The 16,717-nt window shown below is 42.0% G+C and overlaps 1 protein-coding gene across 2 annotated transcripts in view; it reads right to left on the reverse strand.

Annotated features, from left to right (window-relative positions):
• The window catches only part of DPP6 (dipeptidyl peptidase like 6), a 545,144-nt gene that overhangs the window by 473,911 nt on the left and 54,516 nt on the right, over nucleotides 1–16,717 (reverse strand). Inside the window, exon 1 of one of the 2 annotated variants that reach the window (XM_060683461.2) lies at nucleotides 718–1,197. The exons of the other annotated variant lie outside the window; for it this stretch is intronic. Within the exon in view, the coding sequence (XP_060539444.1) occupies nucleotides 718–798 (81 nt within the window). The 5' untranslated portion in view covers nucleotides 799–1,197. Of the gene's footprint in view, nucleotides 1–717; nucleotides 1,198–16,717 lie in introns of those variants that run through there. 2 annotated transcript variants of the gene reach the window in all.

Genomic DNA, 16,717 nt, shown 5'->3' on the forward strand with positions numbered 1-16,717 from the left:
TTGTGTGTCTTTTGTGTGTGTGCAAATGCCCGCACATGTGCAGGTGAAAAGATAGGCATGACATTTTTCTCCCTAACGTTTCTTATCAGCCTTCCATATCAGCAAAATGCTGACCTGGAGCCTTCACGACAAGAAAGCTGGTTTAAATGAATTCATCTTTCTCCGTCCCGCTCTCTCTCCTGCATTTGCTTAGTATATCTGTATACATCATGTGCAAACTTGCAGCTGACTCAACACACCAGGTAGGGTACAAAAAGCAAATCGGAAGAAAGAAACTGCCAATGTAATTTGTTTTTTGGGGAGGGGGGGTAGAATAGTAATTAATGCGTGTCCTCATTCCAGGATGAACCTAGAGCTCTGGATTCTCCCCTCTCTCCAACATGGTGTGGGAAGGCACCGCTGAATTTTAAATTCACCTGCCTTCAGCAAACCTCCCCCCCACACCTTACAATCACAGTAGCCTCAAATCAATGCAGTTGCACCACATTGCCAAACGCCCTCGCCAAAGTTTTGCCCCCGTGTGTAACATACACCATGCACTTTTGGCACAATCCAAGGAAAATACCCGCCCAGCAACAATACAGAGATTCCCAGTCTTAAAAAGCTGCATGAAAAGGACTCTTTCTTTTATTCTACGCTTATCGGGGGGGTTTTTTAATTGCTTTGTAATAACTAAAAGAAAGCATGCAAGGTAGCTCCTCGGGAGCTATCACCTACCAGTTTGCTGATGGCAGAAGCTGCTGATGAGAAGGTGGAAGTGGTGGTTACTTTTTGGTGTGCTGAAATCATCATTGACATCGTGGCAAAGGGCTAGCGAGGATCCCAGTTAGCAGTTCTCAAAAGAAAGCCATCCTTCTGTCTTCCCACCACGCAAAAAACCTCAATCCTTTCTTCCATTCAGGGTACTTTCCCCTTCCTTCCATGAGGAAATCATGCCCCAGAAATCCAAGATCGGTTTCTCACTCACGGATAGAGACACCTTCAGTCATACAATGCAAGGATGCGTCTTCCAGATGTTTAGAAGGAAAAGAATAGTAATCCCACACCCATCGCTTTCCAACAGCTTCAGCCCACTGGATGTCTCTCCAGCCTGTGTGTGGATGGATTTTTTTGCACAAGGACACGCTCAACTACTTCCAAGCACAACTGCTTGCTTCGCCTGAACTTAGTGCTGCTGCAAATTCTCGAAAATGCCCAGCCAGGCAGATATTTTATAACCCACCCCCTTCTCTTTCCCTCATCTCCCCCTCCCTTCACCCTTCCCCAAGCCCACCGGCTCCAAATGCAGCTTATAGTCTTCGGTTGTGATAAAATCCCGACGGTATTTATGGTGTTGTCTTAGCCCAACGTTAATTATTGCAACTCCCAGGAAGTGTCAGTCCCTCTGGCTGTACTGGAATGCCATTTTATTTATGTTGCACTTACCTACCTGAATACTGAACCCGTATTTAAATAAGACAACAAATCAATGCTCCAAGGAAGATGGGAGAAAAGGGGAGGGGGACGTGGGGAAGAGAGAGGCTACAACGTCTCTAGTCTTTCCAACAAGCTAATAGATTTAGGAAAACTGCTGAGAACGGAGAAAGACTTCTTGTAATAGGACTGTACACTTTACCTATTGAAGGAAGCGAGGGGGAGACGAGAGCCATCCTTTAAAATTCAATTAAGTTCTCTCCCATGGATGATCCATTGTCAAGGGAAAGAAACAAAAAGAAATTGCTTTCCTACTCAGTTCTCTTTCAGAGCCTGAGTTACTCAGATGTATTTTTTGAGTAACTGATTGAACACAACATTACTGGATTGGAAAAGTACACAGAGGGCCATTTAGAACAGCTTCCCATTTTATCTAGGAGGATAATGCGCTTAAAAATCCCTACACACTATGCTATTTCACACTACATAAGCAATTCCTGTTCCTGTGTTTGCAAGATATGCTGGCCAAGCTCGCAAGGAATTGGGGCAGTGGTCTAATGTAGGGGTCCCTAACTCCTGGTCCGTGGACTCGGCACCAGGCATGACCTGGCATGCCAGAAACCAGGCCGCGTAAATAAGCGAAGCCCCATCCGCAGGATGCAGACAGCACACGCAACCACACCCCCTCGATTCGGTGGAAAAACCTCTCTCCACAGAACCGGTCCCTGGTGCCCAAAAGATTGGAGGCTTCTGGTCTAATGCATCTGGAGAAACCCAGTTTGGCAACCCTTTCCAAAGAAGCATCTATGCTGGTTTGCAAGAGAGCTACGAAGCACCTTAAAGAGTACTTATGTTTACCGCCTCATAAATTGTAGCCCATCTCATCAGGGCGGCAAAATATTATTCTACATTGTTTTCTGGATTGTCGTATTATCTACCAGCACATAACAATAGTTCATGCATGGGTAGCACAGTCTCTAGACTGGGTGTCAGCAACCTGCAGCTCCGGAGTCGCATACAGCTCTTTGGGCCCTCTGCTGTGGCTCCCTGTCAGGTGATCCCATCACTAACTGGCCCCGCCCCTCGTCCTCCCCTCCCAGTCACTCCTTGCCTGGCCTGAGAAGGTAAGGGTGATGGTGAGGATGGCGAAGCAGCCAGGGCAAAGACAGAGAGATACAGAGAGAGTGGGAGAGAGAGAGAGAGAGATACAGAGAGAGAGAGGGAGAGAGAAGAGGGAGGGAGGGAGGGAGAGATGTCAAAAGGGTTTTGTGGTTGCTGGTGTTTTTTTAACAACCAGTTCTCTGCCCTAATGACCGGCCAGGTAGGCGTGGCTAGGGGGTGTCATGTGACTGGTGGAAGTGAGTGACATCGAGTTGGCCACGCCCACCCAGGGTTTGTGGCTCCCGGTGTTTTCTTTTCTGTGGGAAACGGGTCCAAATGGCTCCTTGAGTGTTTAAGGTTGCAGACCCCTGCTCTAGACCTTAGGAACTTACATCAGAGTAAATTTACTATTAAAAAAGGTCAAAAGACATCACAGCTGAAAGCAAGGGCTAAACACGTCTATGATCATCACAATCATTTTAGCCATTGTCCATCCACTGCAGAGTGAAGGCCTCTTCCGTGCGTTTCCAACCAACATGGCTTTCAACTTTCTTTTGCCAGTTGGGCCCATAATACTTGCTGGTGTTGTCAATCTTAAGTCTCTTTTGTGGATGCTTTTTATCAAGTGGGATGGCTGTCTTAGTCCACCTGCCATCAGTTCTTCTTGCTGTGTAACCAGCCCATTTCCATTTCAATTCTTTTACTCTCTTGATGATATTGTATACTTTTGTCCCCGAAAATAAGAGCCTGTTTTATATTTTTTTGAAATATAAGCGCTTGGCTTTATTTTTGGGGATGTCTTATTATTTTAGGGCACGTGGAAGAAACCAGAGGAAATGGCGGTGTATGCTATTTAATGTATGCGCTTAAAAGCCCAATTGGGCTTATTATCAGGATATGTCTTATTTTCGGGGAAACAGGGTATCTTGTCTTGTGATGCCGAGCTTGTATGTTTCCAAGGCTCTTTGTGACACTCTTCTATGATATTGCCAAGAAAACGACATGACCGCAGCTAAAACTTACCTGGGAGTCAAACTTCACCTGAAGAAAATTCTATGTTTAAAAATGTATAGGAAACTATATGGTTTTTCACAGCGCCTTTATGTTTCCATGAAGACACTGCATTATGATCCATTTACATATGTCTGTTTTGGTTTGCAAAAATGCAAAAGGAAGCTTGAACTGATAGCAATTCCTACCAACGTGGTAGGACAGCTGCTAATTGTACCAAACAAGCTTTACACATTACTATGCACACAGGATCTCCTACGTAACCACAGTATATGTTTATGTAACAAGAGAAAGCAAGATCACATTCATAGCCAAATTATAATAATTTAATTCTTTCATTTAGGTGTAATATTTTCCCCAATTGTTTCACACCTGCATTGTGTCTCATTTGCAAATTAAAAAGACTCAGTAGTAAAGAAGTGAGGAAAGTCCTATAATAATAGGAAAAAAGGGTTCAAATACAATAAAACCACATATATCTCTTGATATTGCCTAGCTAGGTGGCTCAATGGCTAAGATGCTGAGCTTGTCGATCAGAAAGGTCAGCAGTTCAGCGGTTCGAATCCCTAGTAGAGTTCTCCTGAGTGAGCAGGGTGTTGGGCTAGATGACCTCCAAGGTCCCTTCCAACTCTGTTACTGTTATTATTATTATTTGATATCTCTGTCAATGAGCAAAAAGCAATGAAGAGGTTCTGAAGTTCAGCCCGTAGAAAAAAACAGCAAGATCATTGCATCCCAATTTACTTTGGACTATAGATAGTCCTCATTCAGTGACTGTCTCATTTAGTGACTGCAGTTATAACACTGATGAAAAACTAACTTTGCAACCCCTCTTCACATTTAGGACTTTTGCAGGTCCACAAAGTAAAGGAAAGCTGAAGTAAGATCGTCAGCACAATCACAGTTTCACTTAGCAACTGTGCTGATGGTTCCAACTATGGTCGCTAAATGAGGACTACCTATACATCTTTTATCAAGAATCGGTTTGGCCTAATGATTAAGGTGTCAGGCTAGAACCGGGAGACTGTGAGTTCTAGTCTCACCTGAGGAACAATGTTGGTGTAATGAATGTTATAGTCTGAAATGCTTGTAGGACATGTGTATTATACAGTCATTTATTAACGTAAGATTGTTTTAAGACAATCTGGTTGGACAAAGGGCCCATCTAATGCAAAATTGGGTATGCATAGTTCAAACTATGCATTTTTAATTTCTTTATTGTTAGCAACTTTGAATTCCCTAGAAGAAAAATGAATGAAACATTAAAAGGAAAACAAAGCAAAAAAAAAAATTACTGGTCTTTCAGTCTGTGAATTAAACATGCAAATCCTTAAGGATTATGGCTTATTGGTTTATGAATCCCAAATACAGACATCCAACTTCGGCTTCTTAAAAGAAATGTCTGATTCTTGAACTGTTTCGACCAACTTTAAATAGAAGCAGATGTCAACTTGAGGCAGTATTTGCAACTATCCTTGTCAATCACTGCCAACTACCATTCCTTCACATCTTGATCTTATGAACTTGTGTGCCCAAGAGACTCTCACTAAAGTACTGAACGAAACACACTGTGGATTGCAGTCTAAACTATTATCCATCTCTTGGACTTGATCCGGACCACTGCTCTGCCTTCCAGCATCGCTTTAAAAATGTAAGCAGAAAATTGAGTAGCATGTCACATTCAGAATTTTACTTTATTTTTTAAAGAGAAATATCCCCACACCAAAAATAAATTATCAAACAGGAAAAGCCGGAGTCCTGGTTGCCTTCAGAACAGGATCTGCCAGCCGAAGCCGTTAAAAATGAAAGTGCTGATTCTATTTGATTTGTTAAAAAAACTTCTGGAAAGTTGCAAATTTAATTAAAACAACCACAACATTAAATATTGAACTAAATATTGCAAAGCAAAACACAAGCCTGCAACATTATGTGTTTTTTTTTAAAAAAGAAAAATCTGTGTGGAGACCCATAAACATTCCTAGAAAATAAAGATATAAATAAAGGGAAATTATAGCTCAGATTCTTGTTTGGAGGTGTGCCCAGCAGCTCAGAGAAAAAGGCACATTTATTTATTAAACTATTTATTAATCAAATGTATATCTCGCATATCCCCATTCATCAGTCTGACTCAATCTCACCAGCTGGGCAGATTTTGTAATTCTGAGACCCTCATATTTAAATCATTCCTATATACATCAAAAAGAACACATAGAGTAGAGTAGAGTAGAGTAGAGTAGAGTAGAGTAGAGTAGAGTAGAGTAGAGTAGAGTAGAGTAGAATAGAATAGAATAGAATAGAATAGAATAGAATAGAATAGAATAGAATAGAATAGAATGCCAAGTGTGATTGGACACACAAGGAATTTGCAAGGAATAGAATAGAATCAGAGTTGGAAGGGACATTAGAGGTCTTCTAGTCCAGCCCCCTCCTTAGGCAGGAAACCCATTTCAGACAAATGGTTGTCCAATCTCTTCTTAAAAGCTTCCAGTGTTGGAGCATTCACAACTTCTGGAGGCAAGTTGTTCCACTCATTAATTGTTCTAACTGTCAGGAAATTTCTCCTTAGTTCTAAGTTTTCTGGGAGTTGAACTCCCTAAGAATTCTGGGAGTTGAACTCCATACATCGTAAAAGCTGCCAAGATTGAGAAATACTGATCTACATGATTCAGAAATAGCAGGACCACTATTTTTTTCTGAATATGATCAGGAAAAACAAACTGCAGTAGGTCTTTTACATCTATTGAAATGATTTATTATGAAAATCCAACAAACTTTGAACATCCTTCCAGAATTTATGTACCATCTTCCTAAACTTTCTAATCTTAATTTCTTTAAATCTTGTATATAAAATAATTATGTTTCGGCATAAATAATGTTTTCCCTATTTTGTCTTTAACTGCGTTTGAAATCAGTGGGATATTAAATGACCCCACTGGTTTCAAATGGTCTCTAAGTGCAGCTTACATAGTTTGAAGCCAATTCCATTTGTATTATTAGTTCCTAAAATATTATATATGAGGCTTGGCATTAGAAATAAGGTTACCAGAGTCACTTAATTCTGAGGGGAATCATCAATTTTCAAGTGTACAAAATACATTAAGGATATATTCTGCTGGTCATAAAAGATCTAGACCTACATTAATAACAGGGTCTGGTTGACAAGGATTTATCCAGAAAGGAGTGTAGCATCTCAGAAAGCTTCTTCTCTAAGCATAAAGGAAGCTTTAAAAAAACAAAACAACTGCCCTCACTGCATGAGAATTAAATATTTATTTCCACCACAAGAAGTTATTAAAACTCCGCAAGCATAAATATAGAGCAGGAAAGCTGTAACCCACAAGACATTAGCGTATTTTACTAAAATGCATTGTGACAATAGATGTAAACAGAAGAGATTCACTGGAAAGAACGTAGTAACTGTGTGTGAATTCTTCGTGCAGTAGGTTTGCGAATTCCCCAGTCAGATGTGATTACAGGTAATCCTCGACTAACGACCACAATTGAGCCGCAAATTTTCTGTTGCCAAGTGAGACATTTGTTAAGTGAGTTTTGCCCCCTTTTACGACTTTTCTTGCCACGCTCGTTAAATCAATCATCGCAGTTGTTAAATCAATAGCATGGTTGTTAAGTGAATCTGGCTTCCCCATTGAATTTGCTTGTCAGAAGAATGCAAATAGGGATCATGTGACTGCGGGATGCTATAACTGTCATAAATGTGGGTCAGTTTCCAAGCAAATGAATTTTGATTATGTGAAGGTGCCGCCACGGTCTTTGAATGACTTTGAATGGTCACTAAATGAACTGTTGTAAGTTGAGGACTTGTTATATAAGGGCAGGGGTGTGCAAACCTTTAAAAAGACATTGTCAGCCTTGTGAGGGAGCTCAGTTCAGAAACCCAGCCAGATGAGCTTAATTTACTTTATTGTGCGTTAGTAAAAAAAATTGCAAGACTGAGAACACGCTTCTTCTCCGGTGCCCTTTTACAACTCAAGAAACCAGAGAAGATGCCTTCTGAATTGCTTGCCCCATCCATATTTCTTTGTGGGCTAAGCCGCTTTTTATCTGACTGTGTTTCTTTGCCTTGCTCCAATTGCTACAAGGTTATTTGTACCTACCGCCACAGTACTTCACTTCAACATTTCAATCTCAACACCCGTTAAAGGAAATGTGGAATCTTTGTATGGCTAGAAGTCCAGTTTGTGGCCAACTGAGTTTAGTCCTGCTTGGGTATTTTCAATCAATCAACCAGAATAGAACTGGAAGGGACTTTGGAGGTGGTTTTCTAGTTCAACTCCATACTCAAGCAGGAGATCCTATACCCGTGATGGCAAACCTATGGCACACGTGACAGAGGTGGCACACCAGAGCCCCCTCTGTGGGCACCTGCAGCATTGCCAGCTGATCTTCTGGTTTCCAGAGCACCGGCCAGCTGGTCTTCGCAGGCACCGGAGCACCGGAAAACGGCCTTAGAACGACCAAAAAACAGGCATATGCGCACCAGTCAGCTGGTTTTCGGGTTTCTGGCGCTATGGCACACGCATATGTGCATGCATGCACAATGTTCCGGTTTGGGCACTTAGTGCTGAAAAGGTTCGCCATCGCTGTCTTATACCATTTCGGACAAGTGGCTGTCCAGTCTCTTCTTAAAAACCTCCAGTGGTGAAGTATCCACTGTTAGTTGTCCTCACTGTTAGGAAGTTTCTCCTTCTCTCCTTGATTAGTTTCCATCCATTGTTTCTTGTCTTGGCTTCTGCTGCTTTGGAAAATAAGTTGATCCCTTCTTCTGCCTATTTGAGGCAGCCCCTCAAGTAGGAATACTGCTATCACGTCACCACTAGTCTTCCTTTTCTCTAGACTAACCATACCCAGTTCCTGCAATCGTCATTTACATGTTTTACTCTCCAGGACTTTAACAATGTTAGTTGCTGTTCTCTGTACTTTTTGCAAGCTTCATATTGGCATGAGACCTTTTATCCAGAAAGGGCATCTTAGTAGAGAGCTGCCACTTCACACCGCCCTAAATGACGCATTATTCTGCCAAGTTTATTATTTCAATGCAAACTACAGTAATTGGTTGGCATCTTTACGTTTGTACAGTCTTGTGCCTAAGAATGCCAATGCAGCTATGGACACCTCCTTAGTATCTGCCAGGTTCTGGTACTTTCTGTCATTTTATATTTAAAAAAAAACTCCTTTAATTAAAAAAAGAAGGGGAGCTGGCATGCACCGAAAGAAAACACCAGTCTCCAATATTTGCATGATTCTCCATTCCAAGAATGTTGTTTTTCTAAATGAAAATGATGGGGATTGCATAATACTTCATTTGCTCACCTCCCTAGGAAACAAGATAGTGATAAGATGGGAGCATCCAGCAGGACAAGGAGCTAAGAGGCAAATCAATCCTGAATTCTTGGTATGCATGAAGACAGCCAGGGTGAACCCTCCCTAACCTTTCACACAGGTTATATGATCTAATAGTTATTAGACTGTGTTTTACTCTGGCAGATCTTGTCTGTAGGCAAGCCACAATAAAGTAATTACTCTAAGTAATTCTTTGTGTCTTTATTGGTTCCTTGTGCCTGATAGCAGTATATTCCAGAGAGAAGCCCAAAAGAAGAGACTATGCAATCCCAAATTGGATGGGGAAGGGAGAAAGGTATTCAGGAGAGCCACACCCTAAAATCTCTATTAGGTTAGAAAGTTATAGTTTTAGCCTGGCAAGATTCTGTCTACAAAGTACAAGTAAATGAAGAATTGGATCTAACTGTCTCTTTTTGGGGCTTGGAGATGTCACAGGCTGTTCCACCACTTAATCAATCTGCAACCTTTCATTCCCATCCCGAAAGGCAAGTCAACAAAATGAAGCAGTATTCAAAGTATAATCTATCAGAGAAATAAAGCCACATTATTCCATCTCGGTTGTCAAGGCAAAACACAACCTCACCTTATCCATTTACTGGCTACAAATCTCTCTGAGGCACAAGAGCTGGAAAAGAATTGGTGAAATTGGAGCAAGAAATATGGATATTACTTCAGCCTTTCCACTTAATGATTCCACAGAGCCCTACTGTATTTTTAAAAGGAAGTTTTCAAACTATTTTATTTACTAGGGCTACCCTGCATCATCATCATTATTTTTATATTACAGAAATCAAAAAACCTGAACCTGGAATAGACGTTTTTCCATCATTTTTGACATTTCTTTAAATCATCTGAAACAAAACTGCCAAATTTGTATGCCTATTGACCCAGACTTTGGATAAAAATACTGTTATATTTATTATGGTAATGAGCCTCCTCTGGGAAGGGAATAAAGTGATAACAATGCTTTAATATTTGTGACAGACACCCTCTAATTCAGGAAGTTTAAAAATATATAATCACTCCTACTTCAAAATGCTGAGCTTATTATTTCCTCTAATAGCTTTTTCTAATCGCCTGTCCTCCAAATGTGTTAATTAATCTCCATAATCCTGCAGCAAACATGCCAATTGTGGATGATGGAAATTGTAGTGCAATACCTCTAGGCACCAACATAGGTAGCAGTCTCAAACATGTTTCATGATTGGACCAATAGGATGGGATGGGATGGGATGGGATGGGATGGGATGGGATGGGATGGGATGGGATGGGATGGGATGGGATGGGATGGGACGGGACGGGACGGGACGGGACGGGGCAGGACACGATAAGATAGTGTGAGGTGAGGTGGGATGGATGGGATAGGTGAGATGAGTAACCTTTATTGTCACTTTTTTCTGTGGACACACTGGCACACATTAAAAAAAATTATACACCCCACACACACACATATACACAAATATATATAATCACAGACCATTTAAAAAAACATAAGGGAAAAAAAGAGTCTTGAGAGTTAATACTCTATGGTATAAAGCTAGTACAGATTCTAATTCTTCTGCTTCAGATACTGTGAAGCCTCCCCCACAGAAGATAACAAAGAAACATTCTCATGAAGAGGATGTGTATCTAATAATCTTCAAACTTTGCTCCTTTGGATTATAAAAATCTACACAGACAGACAGACAGACAGGCAGGCAGGCAGGCAGGCAGGCAGGCGACAGATAGATAGATAGATAGATAGATAGATAGATAGATAGATAGATAGATAGATAGATAGATAGACAGACAGACAGACAGACAGACAGACCGATTTAGACAGACTGATTGACTGATAGATGAAAAGGCTAATTTGACTTTTAATTAAATAATTAAATTATTTGTGATTGAAGTTCACTATGGTTATCATGGGCACTTCCCAGAGGTGGGTTTCAGCAGATTCTGACCAGTTGTGGAGAACCGGTAGCGGAAATTTTGAGTAGTTCGGAGAACCGGTAGTAAAAATTCTGACTGGCCCCGCCCCCATCTATTCTCTGCCTCCCGAGTCCCAGTTGATCGGGAGGAAATGGGGATTTTACGGTATCCTTCCCCTGCCACACCCACCAAGCCACACCCACAGAACCGGTAGTAAAAAAATTCTGAAACCCACCACTGGCACTTCCTAAGAACATCTTCAACTGCCTCCACCTACCTAAAAGTGTTTCCATACTGTTATGAGTTTATTATTTTTTCACATTAAAAGAACCAAGCAACACGAGGAACTACAGACCTTAATCTACGACCACAATTGTGTGCAACATTTTTGTTGCTAAGCGAAACATTTTTAAGTGAGTTTTGCCTCATTTTACGGCCTTTCTCTCCACAGTTCTTAAGGGAATCAGTGCCGTTCTTAAGTTAGTCATGCCCTGGTTAAGTGAATCTGGTTTCCCCAATTGATATTGCTTGTCAGAAGGTGGCAAAAGGTGATCACATGACAACCGTCATAAATACGAGTCAGTTGGCAGGCATCCGAATTTTGATCACATGACCATGGAGATGCTACAACGGTTGTGAGTATGAAAAATGTTCATAAAATTACTTTTTTTCAGTGCCGATGTAACTTCAAATGATCACTAAATAGTAATAGCAATAGCACTTAGACATATATACCTCTTCACAGTGCTTTTACAGCCCTCTCTAAGCAGTTTAAAGAGTCAGCATATTGCCCCCAACAATCTGGGTCCTCATTTTACCCACCTCGGAAGGATGGAAGGCTGAATCAACCTTCCAAATAAACTGTTGTAAGTCAAGATGTTGAGTCTACAATGAAAAAAGATAGAAAGCTAAGTGGTAGTCTAAAACAAGGGTGTCAAACTCGATTTCATTGAGGGCCTCATCAGGGTTGTGTTTGACCTCGGAGTGGGGCATGGCCGGGGGGACATGGCCAGCTTGATGTCACTTGTGTCGGGGGCACCTGTGGTGGCCCAAGTGCTCTGCCAGGAAAAACAGAGCTAGGGAGAACCACACATGGCCCTCCTGAGCTCCATTTTCGCTGGCAGAGGCACCGCAAGCCGGTCCTTTGCTGTTTCCAGGACAGCTCCGTGGACCAGATCTAAGCACCCTGCAGGCCGGATCCAGCCCATGGGCCTAGAGTTTGACACCCCCGGTCTAAAAGAACACTTAACATGGATCGCCAAGCTCAGGCTTTAGTCATAACATTGGAATAATAGTTGGCGTTTTCATACACTCGTATGGTTGAAAGAAATTTTGGAGGTAATCTGTGGCAAATTGATCACAAAACTCACTGTAATTCAACACAGCACAACCTACCAGCAGTTTCCCAAGATTGCAAGTACAGGTAGTCCTTGATTTATAACAGTTCATTTATGACCATTCGAAGTTATAATAGCATTGAAAAAAGCTGCTACCATAGGCCCAAGTCCAGCTCCCCGTGAATTCCTTTGACCCTTATCTACGCCTATGTAGCTTTGACTGTTATTTGACTGTGTTTCTTGTATTAGAGGCAGCAGTAATAAACTCTTTTGTGCTTTGAACTCAAGGAACACTCCTGGTTATCTGTGCCTGACACCGGGTTGGTATATTCTTCAAAGTTTATAAATCACGAATATCATTACTTGATCCAATTTATATTAGGGGAAATGGAAGAGTACCACCTACTTAAATGAACATTATTATTCTTCACATTAAGGACAGATAATGTTTGGTTCTATAAAATTTGAGTACAAGTGATAGGTTTTGAAAAGGCAAAGGCATGAATATATTTATGTCTAAATTTTTTGGCACACAATGGAAAGAAGTACTTTTTTTTGTAGAAGAAAGTAGGAAAAAAGAGCAACTTCAGTGGGTGGAACCTGAGCAAGATATTTTAGTTTGCAAGATATAATGTCTACGGAGTCTTTGGTGATCCCTGAGCTTGGTTGTTTGGTTGCAGAATTTCATTACCCAACCAGGTAACATCATCAGTGCTATGTGTGGGGTTGTTCTCTCCTGTTGTGGCCCCGCCCTCTGAGCCTGTCCCATTGGAGGAAGAAAGCTCCGAGCATGAGGAAGAGGAGTCAGCCAGGCCTCCCTCTCCAGGCCCCTCCCCTCTGGCATTGTCTCAAGTGCCGGCCGAGGGAGAGGAGACAGCTGATTCGGATCAGAGTGATAAAGAAACATCATTCCTGGACGCACGCCTCCGAAGGCGTGATAAACGTTTGCAGCAGTTTAGGAGGCGTGCTAGGGATTAGAACTGAGTCACTGGACCACACCCCAGAGACTATATAATAGAGGGTGGTGGTCAAGGATTTTTGTGACGAACAAAGCAAACCTTGGATAGTCACTAAAGCCTCGTCCGGAGCTGCTGAGAGAAAGATTTAAAGTGTCAGACATTTGGACTCTTGAGTATTTGTCTTTCTGTTTTACTTTGAAAATAAAGTCACTTGGCAGACGGTGTGTCTATCGCTGCCAAGTGGGAGATAAGAACTGGGTGCGTTCCAAAGTGTTTCCTTAACCCTCGACTGGCTGTGTGTGTGTGTGTGGGTATGGGGACAGATCATCTCCAAGGTGACGCAGTGGTTAGAGTGCAGTACTGCAGCTATTCAGCTGACTGCTAGTTCAGCAGATCAGCAGATCAAATCTCACCGGCTCAAGGTTGACTCAGCCTTCCATCCTTCCGAGGTGGGTAAAATGAGGACCCAGATTGTTGGGGGCAATATGCTATTTAGTATACTGTCTTTGGTGTAAGCTGCCCAGAGTCCTCAGAGAGTGGGCGGCATAGAAATATGAATAATAAAATAAATAAAATAAATAAAATATTTATATTCAGTAGCTTACCTGCCAATGTCAGTCAGGGTGTGATTTCTTCCATTGATCCTTGATGAGAGTCGAGATAGTCCTTGACTTATAACCATTCAATTAGCAACCATTTAAAGTGTATAACACCACTGGAAAAAAAGTGACATACTGTATGATCAAGCTTCATACTTACTGCTGAATCTCCCACAATCACATGATCAAAATTTGGGTGCTTGACAACCAGCATATGACTTTCCCAGCCAGCTCCTCACAATGGAAAAGCCAATGGGGGAATCCGGATTCACTTAAGAATTGCATCATTCATTTAACAACGGCAGTGGTATATTTAACAACTGTTGCAAAACAAGTTGGAAATCTGGTGTTTGCAACAAAAATTTGGGTTCCAACTCTGGTCATATGTCAAGGACTATCTTTTTTCTGCTTGATTGCTTGTCTGCTTGATGTTATTATTATGATTATGATTATGATTATTATTATTATTATTATTATTATTATTATTATTATTATTATTATTATTATTATTATTATTATTATTATTATTATTTATTGAATTTGTATACCGCCCTACTCCCGAAGGACTCAGGGTGATGAACAGCCAAATAAAATACATATAATACAAATGTTAAAAAACCACTAAAATACAATTAAGTAATTGGCCCAGAAAACGAAATTTAAAACACCCCAAATTCATAAGACAAATTTAAAATTTAAAAATTTTATAAAAATTTTAAAAATTTTAAAAAAGTTTAAAAGAGAGGTTAGGCCAGGCCGGCCTGCTGGAAAAGAAATGTTTTCATGGCACGGCGGAAAGCGTGCAGGTCCGGGATCCTCCGTATCTCTGGGGGGAGCTCGTTCCAGATGGTGGGTGCCCCAACAGAGAAGGCTCTCCCCCTGGGGGCCACCAGTCGACATTGTTTGGCCGACGGCACCCTGAGGAGCCCCTCTCTATGGGAGCGTACTGGTCAGTGAGAGGCCACTGGTGGCAGAAGGCGGTCTTGTAGATACCCTGGTCCTAAGCCATGGAGCGCTCTAAAGGTGGTAACCAAAAACTTGAAGCGCACCCGGAAGACCACCGGGAGCCAGTGCACCTCGCGCAGGAGGGGGGTCACATGGGAGTGCCCCGTCGCTCCCATAACCACCCGCGCGGCCGCATTCTGGACCAGCTGGAGCCTCCGGATGCTCCTTAAGGGGAGCCCCATGTAGAGAGCATTGCAGTAGTCCAGGTGGGAAGTGACGAGGGCATGAGTGACCGTATTTAACGAGTCCCGATCCAGAAAGGGACGCAACTGGCGAATCAGGCAAACCTGATAAAACGCCCTCCCGGCCACAGCCATCAAGTGCTCTTCTAAAGACAGCTGTGAGTCCAGGAGGACCCCCAAGTTGCGAGCCCCCTCCGTAGGGGCCAACGACTCGCCCCCAATAGTCAGTGATGGCACCAACTGACTATATCGGGATGTCGGAAACCACAGCCACTCGGTCTTGGATGGGTTGAGCCTGAGTCTGTTCTCCCCATCCAGATCCGTACAGCCTCCAGGCACCGGGACATCACTTCAAGGGCATCATTGGGGTGGTCTGGGGTGGAGATGTACAGCTGGGTGTCATCAGCGTACTGGTGGTACTTCATCCCAAAACCACAGATGATCTCACCCAGCGGCTTCACATAAATGTTGAACAGAAGGGGCGAGAGGACCGACCCTTGTGGCACCCCACATACAAGGGGCCTCAGGGTCGACCTCTGTCCTCCTGCCAACACTAACTGCGACCGGTCAGAGAGAAAGGAGGAGAACCACCGCAACACAGTGCCTCCCACCCCTAGCTCTTCTAGCCGGTGCAGCATGATACCATGGTCGATGGTATCAAAAGCCGCTGAGAGGTCTAATAGGACCAGGACAGAGGAGCAACCTCTGTCCCGAGCCCTCCAGAGATCATCAACCAATGCGACCAATGCCGTTTCCGTGCTGTACCCAGGCCTGAAGCCTGACTGGAACGGATCCAAATAAGCCGATTCATCCAGGTAGTTACATTGATAGTTACAATGTTAAAAGATTGCAACCAAGTTGGAGACAGTCCTCTAAATCAAAGACCAGCACTGACGGGGAAGCAACTGTATAAAAACAGGGAGCAAACCCCACACTCCTTTACACTGATGATGTTACCTAGTTAGATAACGAAATATATGCAAGCAAACAATCAAGGTCAGAAGCATCAAGGACCCCATATATATTCTCTTTTATTGGCAATAATCTCTTATTGGCATTAAATAACATGTGCATGCTTGGGGTAAAACTAAATTTGGTTGGGTTATGGCCCATTGGCCCAAATCAGAACCAAATGATACTTTCCATAGAATTAGCAGTGAATGCTGCACATGTCATATGCACATCACTATTACTGGTAAGTTAGTTGTATCTTCTCTATCTTACTAAAAAGTCTAATGTGATAGTCCTCATGGATGAAAGCCATGATGAGTAGTTGAAGCCAGTATAAGGAGAAACAAATTTGCATGACCTCACCATGAAGGAAAATAGTGATTTAATTATGATTATGACTGGGCAAAGAACATATTATTACTATGTTATTTACTTTTAATAAATACATTTTAGTTTGTGCTCCTCAAAGTTTGCAGTACGGCAATTACTGAATGTGTAATATTGTGACACTATTCACTGCCCGGAGTCAATTGAATTGAGATGGGCAGCTATAGAAATTCAATGAATGAGTGAGTGAGTGAATGAATGAATGAATGAATGAATGAATGAATGAATGAATGAATGAATGAATGAATGAATGTAGGTATGTATGTATGTTTGGAAGAAGAGCATTAATCAACAAATAAGGGGAAAAGAAGATGTATGACAAGAAGATGTAAGAAAAAGTATGTATTTATACAGCCTTCTTTTCCTTCTTTAGAGACTTCTTAAGTCTGTAATTGAGAGGGAAGGGGGAAGAATTAAAATGTTTGATCTCATGGAGTGGAGTTGATGAATACATGCAGGGAAGTGCAGGTACAGGTTTAATTAGTAAGAGGTAAAGA

Source organism: Pantherophis guttatus, chromosome 4 (assembly GCF_059756535.1).
Source record: "Pantherophis guttatus breed Tessera chromosome 4, ASM5975653v1, whole genome shotgun sequence".
In the NCBI taxonomy this organism is placed as follows: Eukaryota; Metazoa; Chordata; class Lepidosauria; order Squamata; family Colubridae; genus Pantherophis; species Pantherophis guttatus.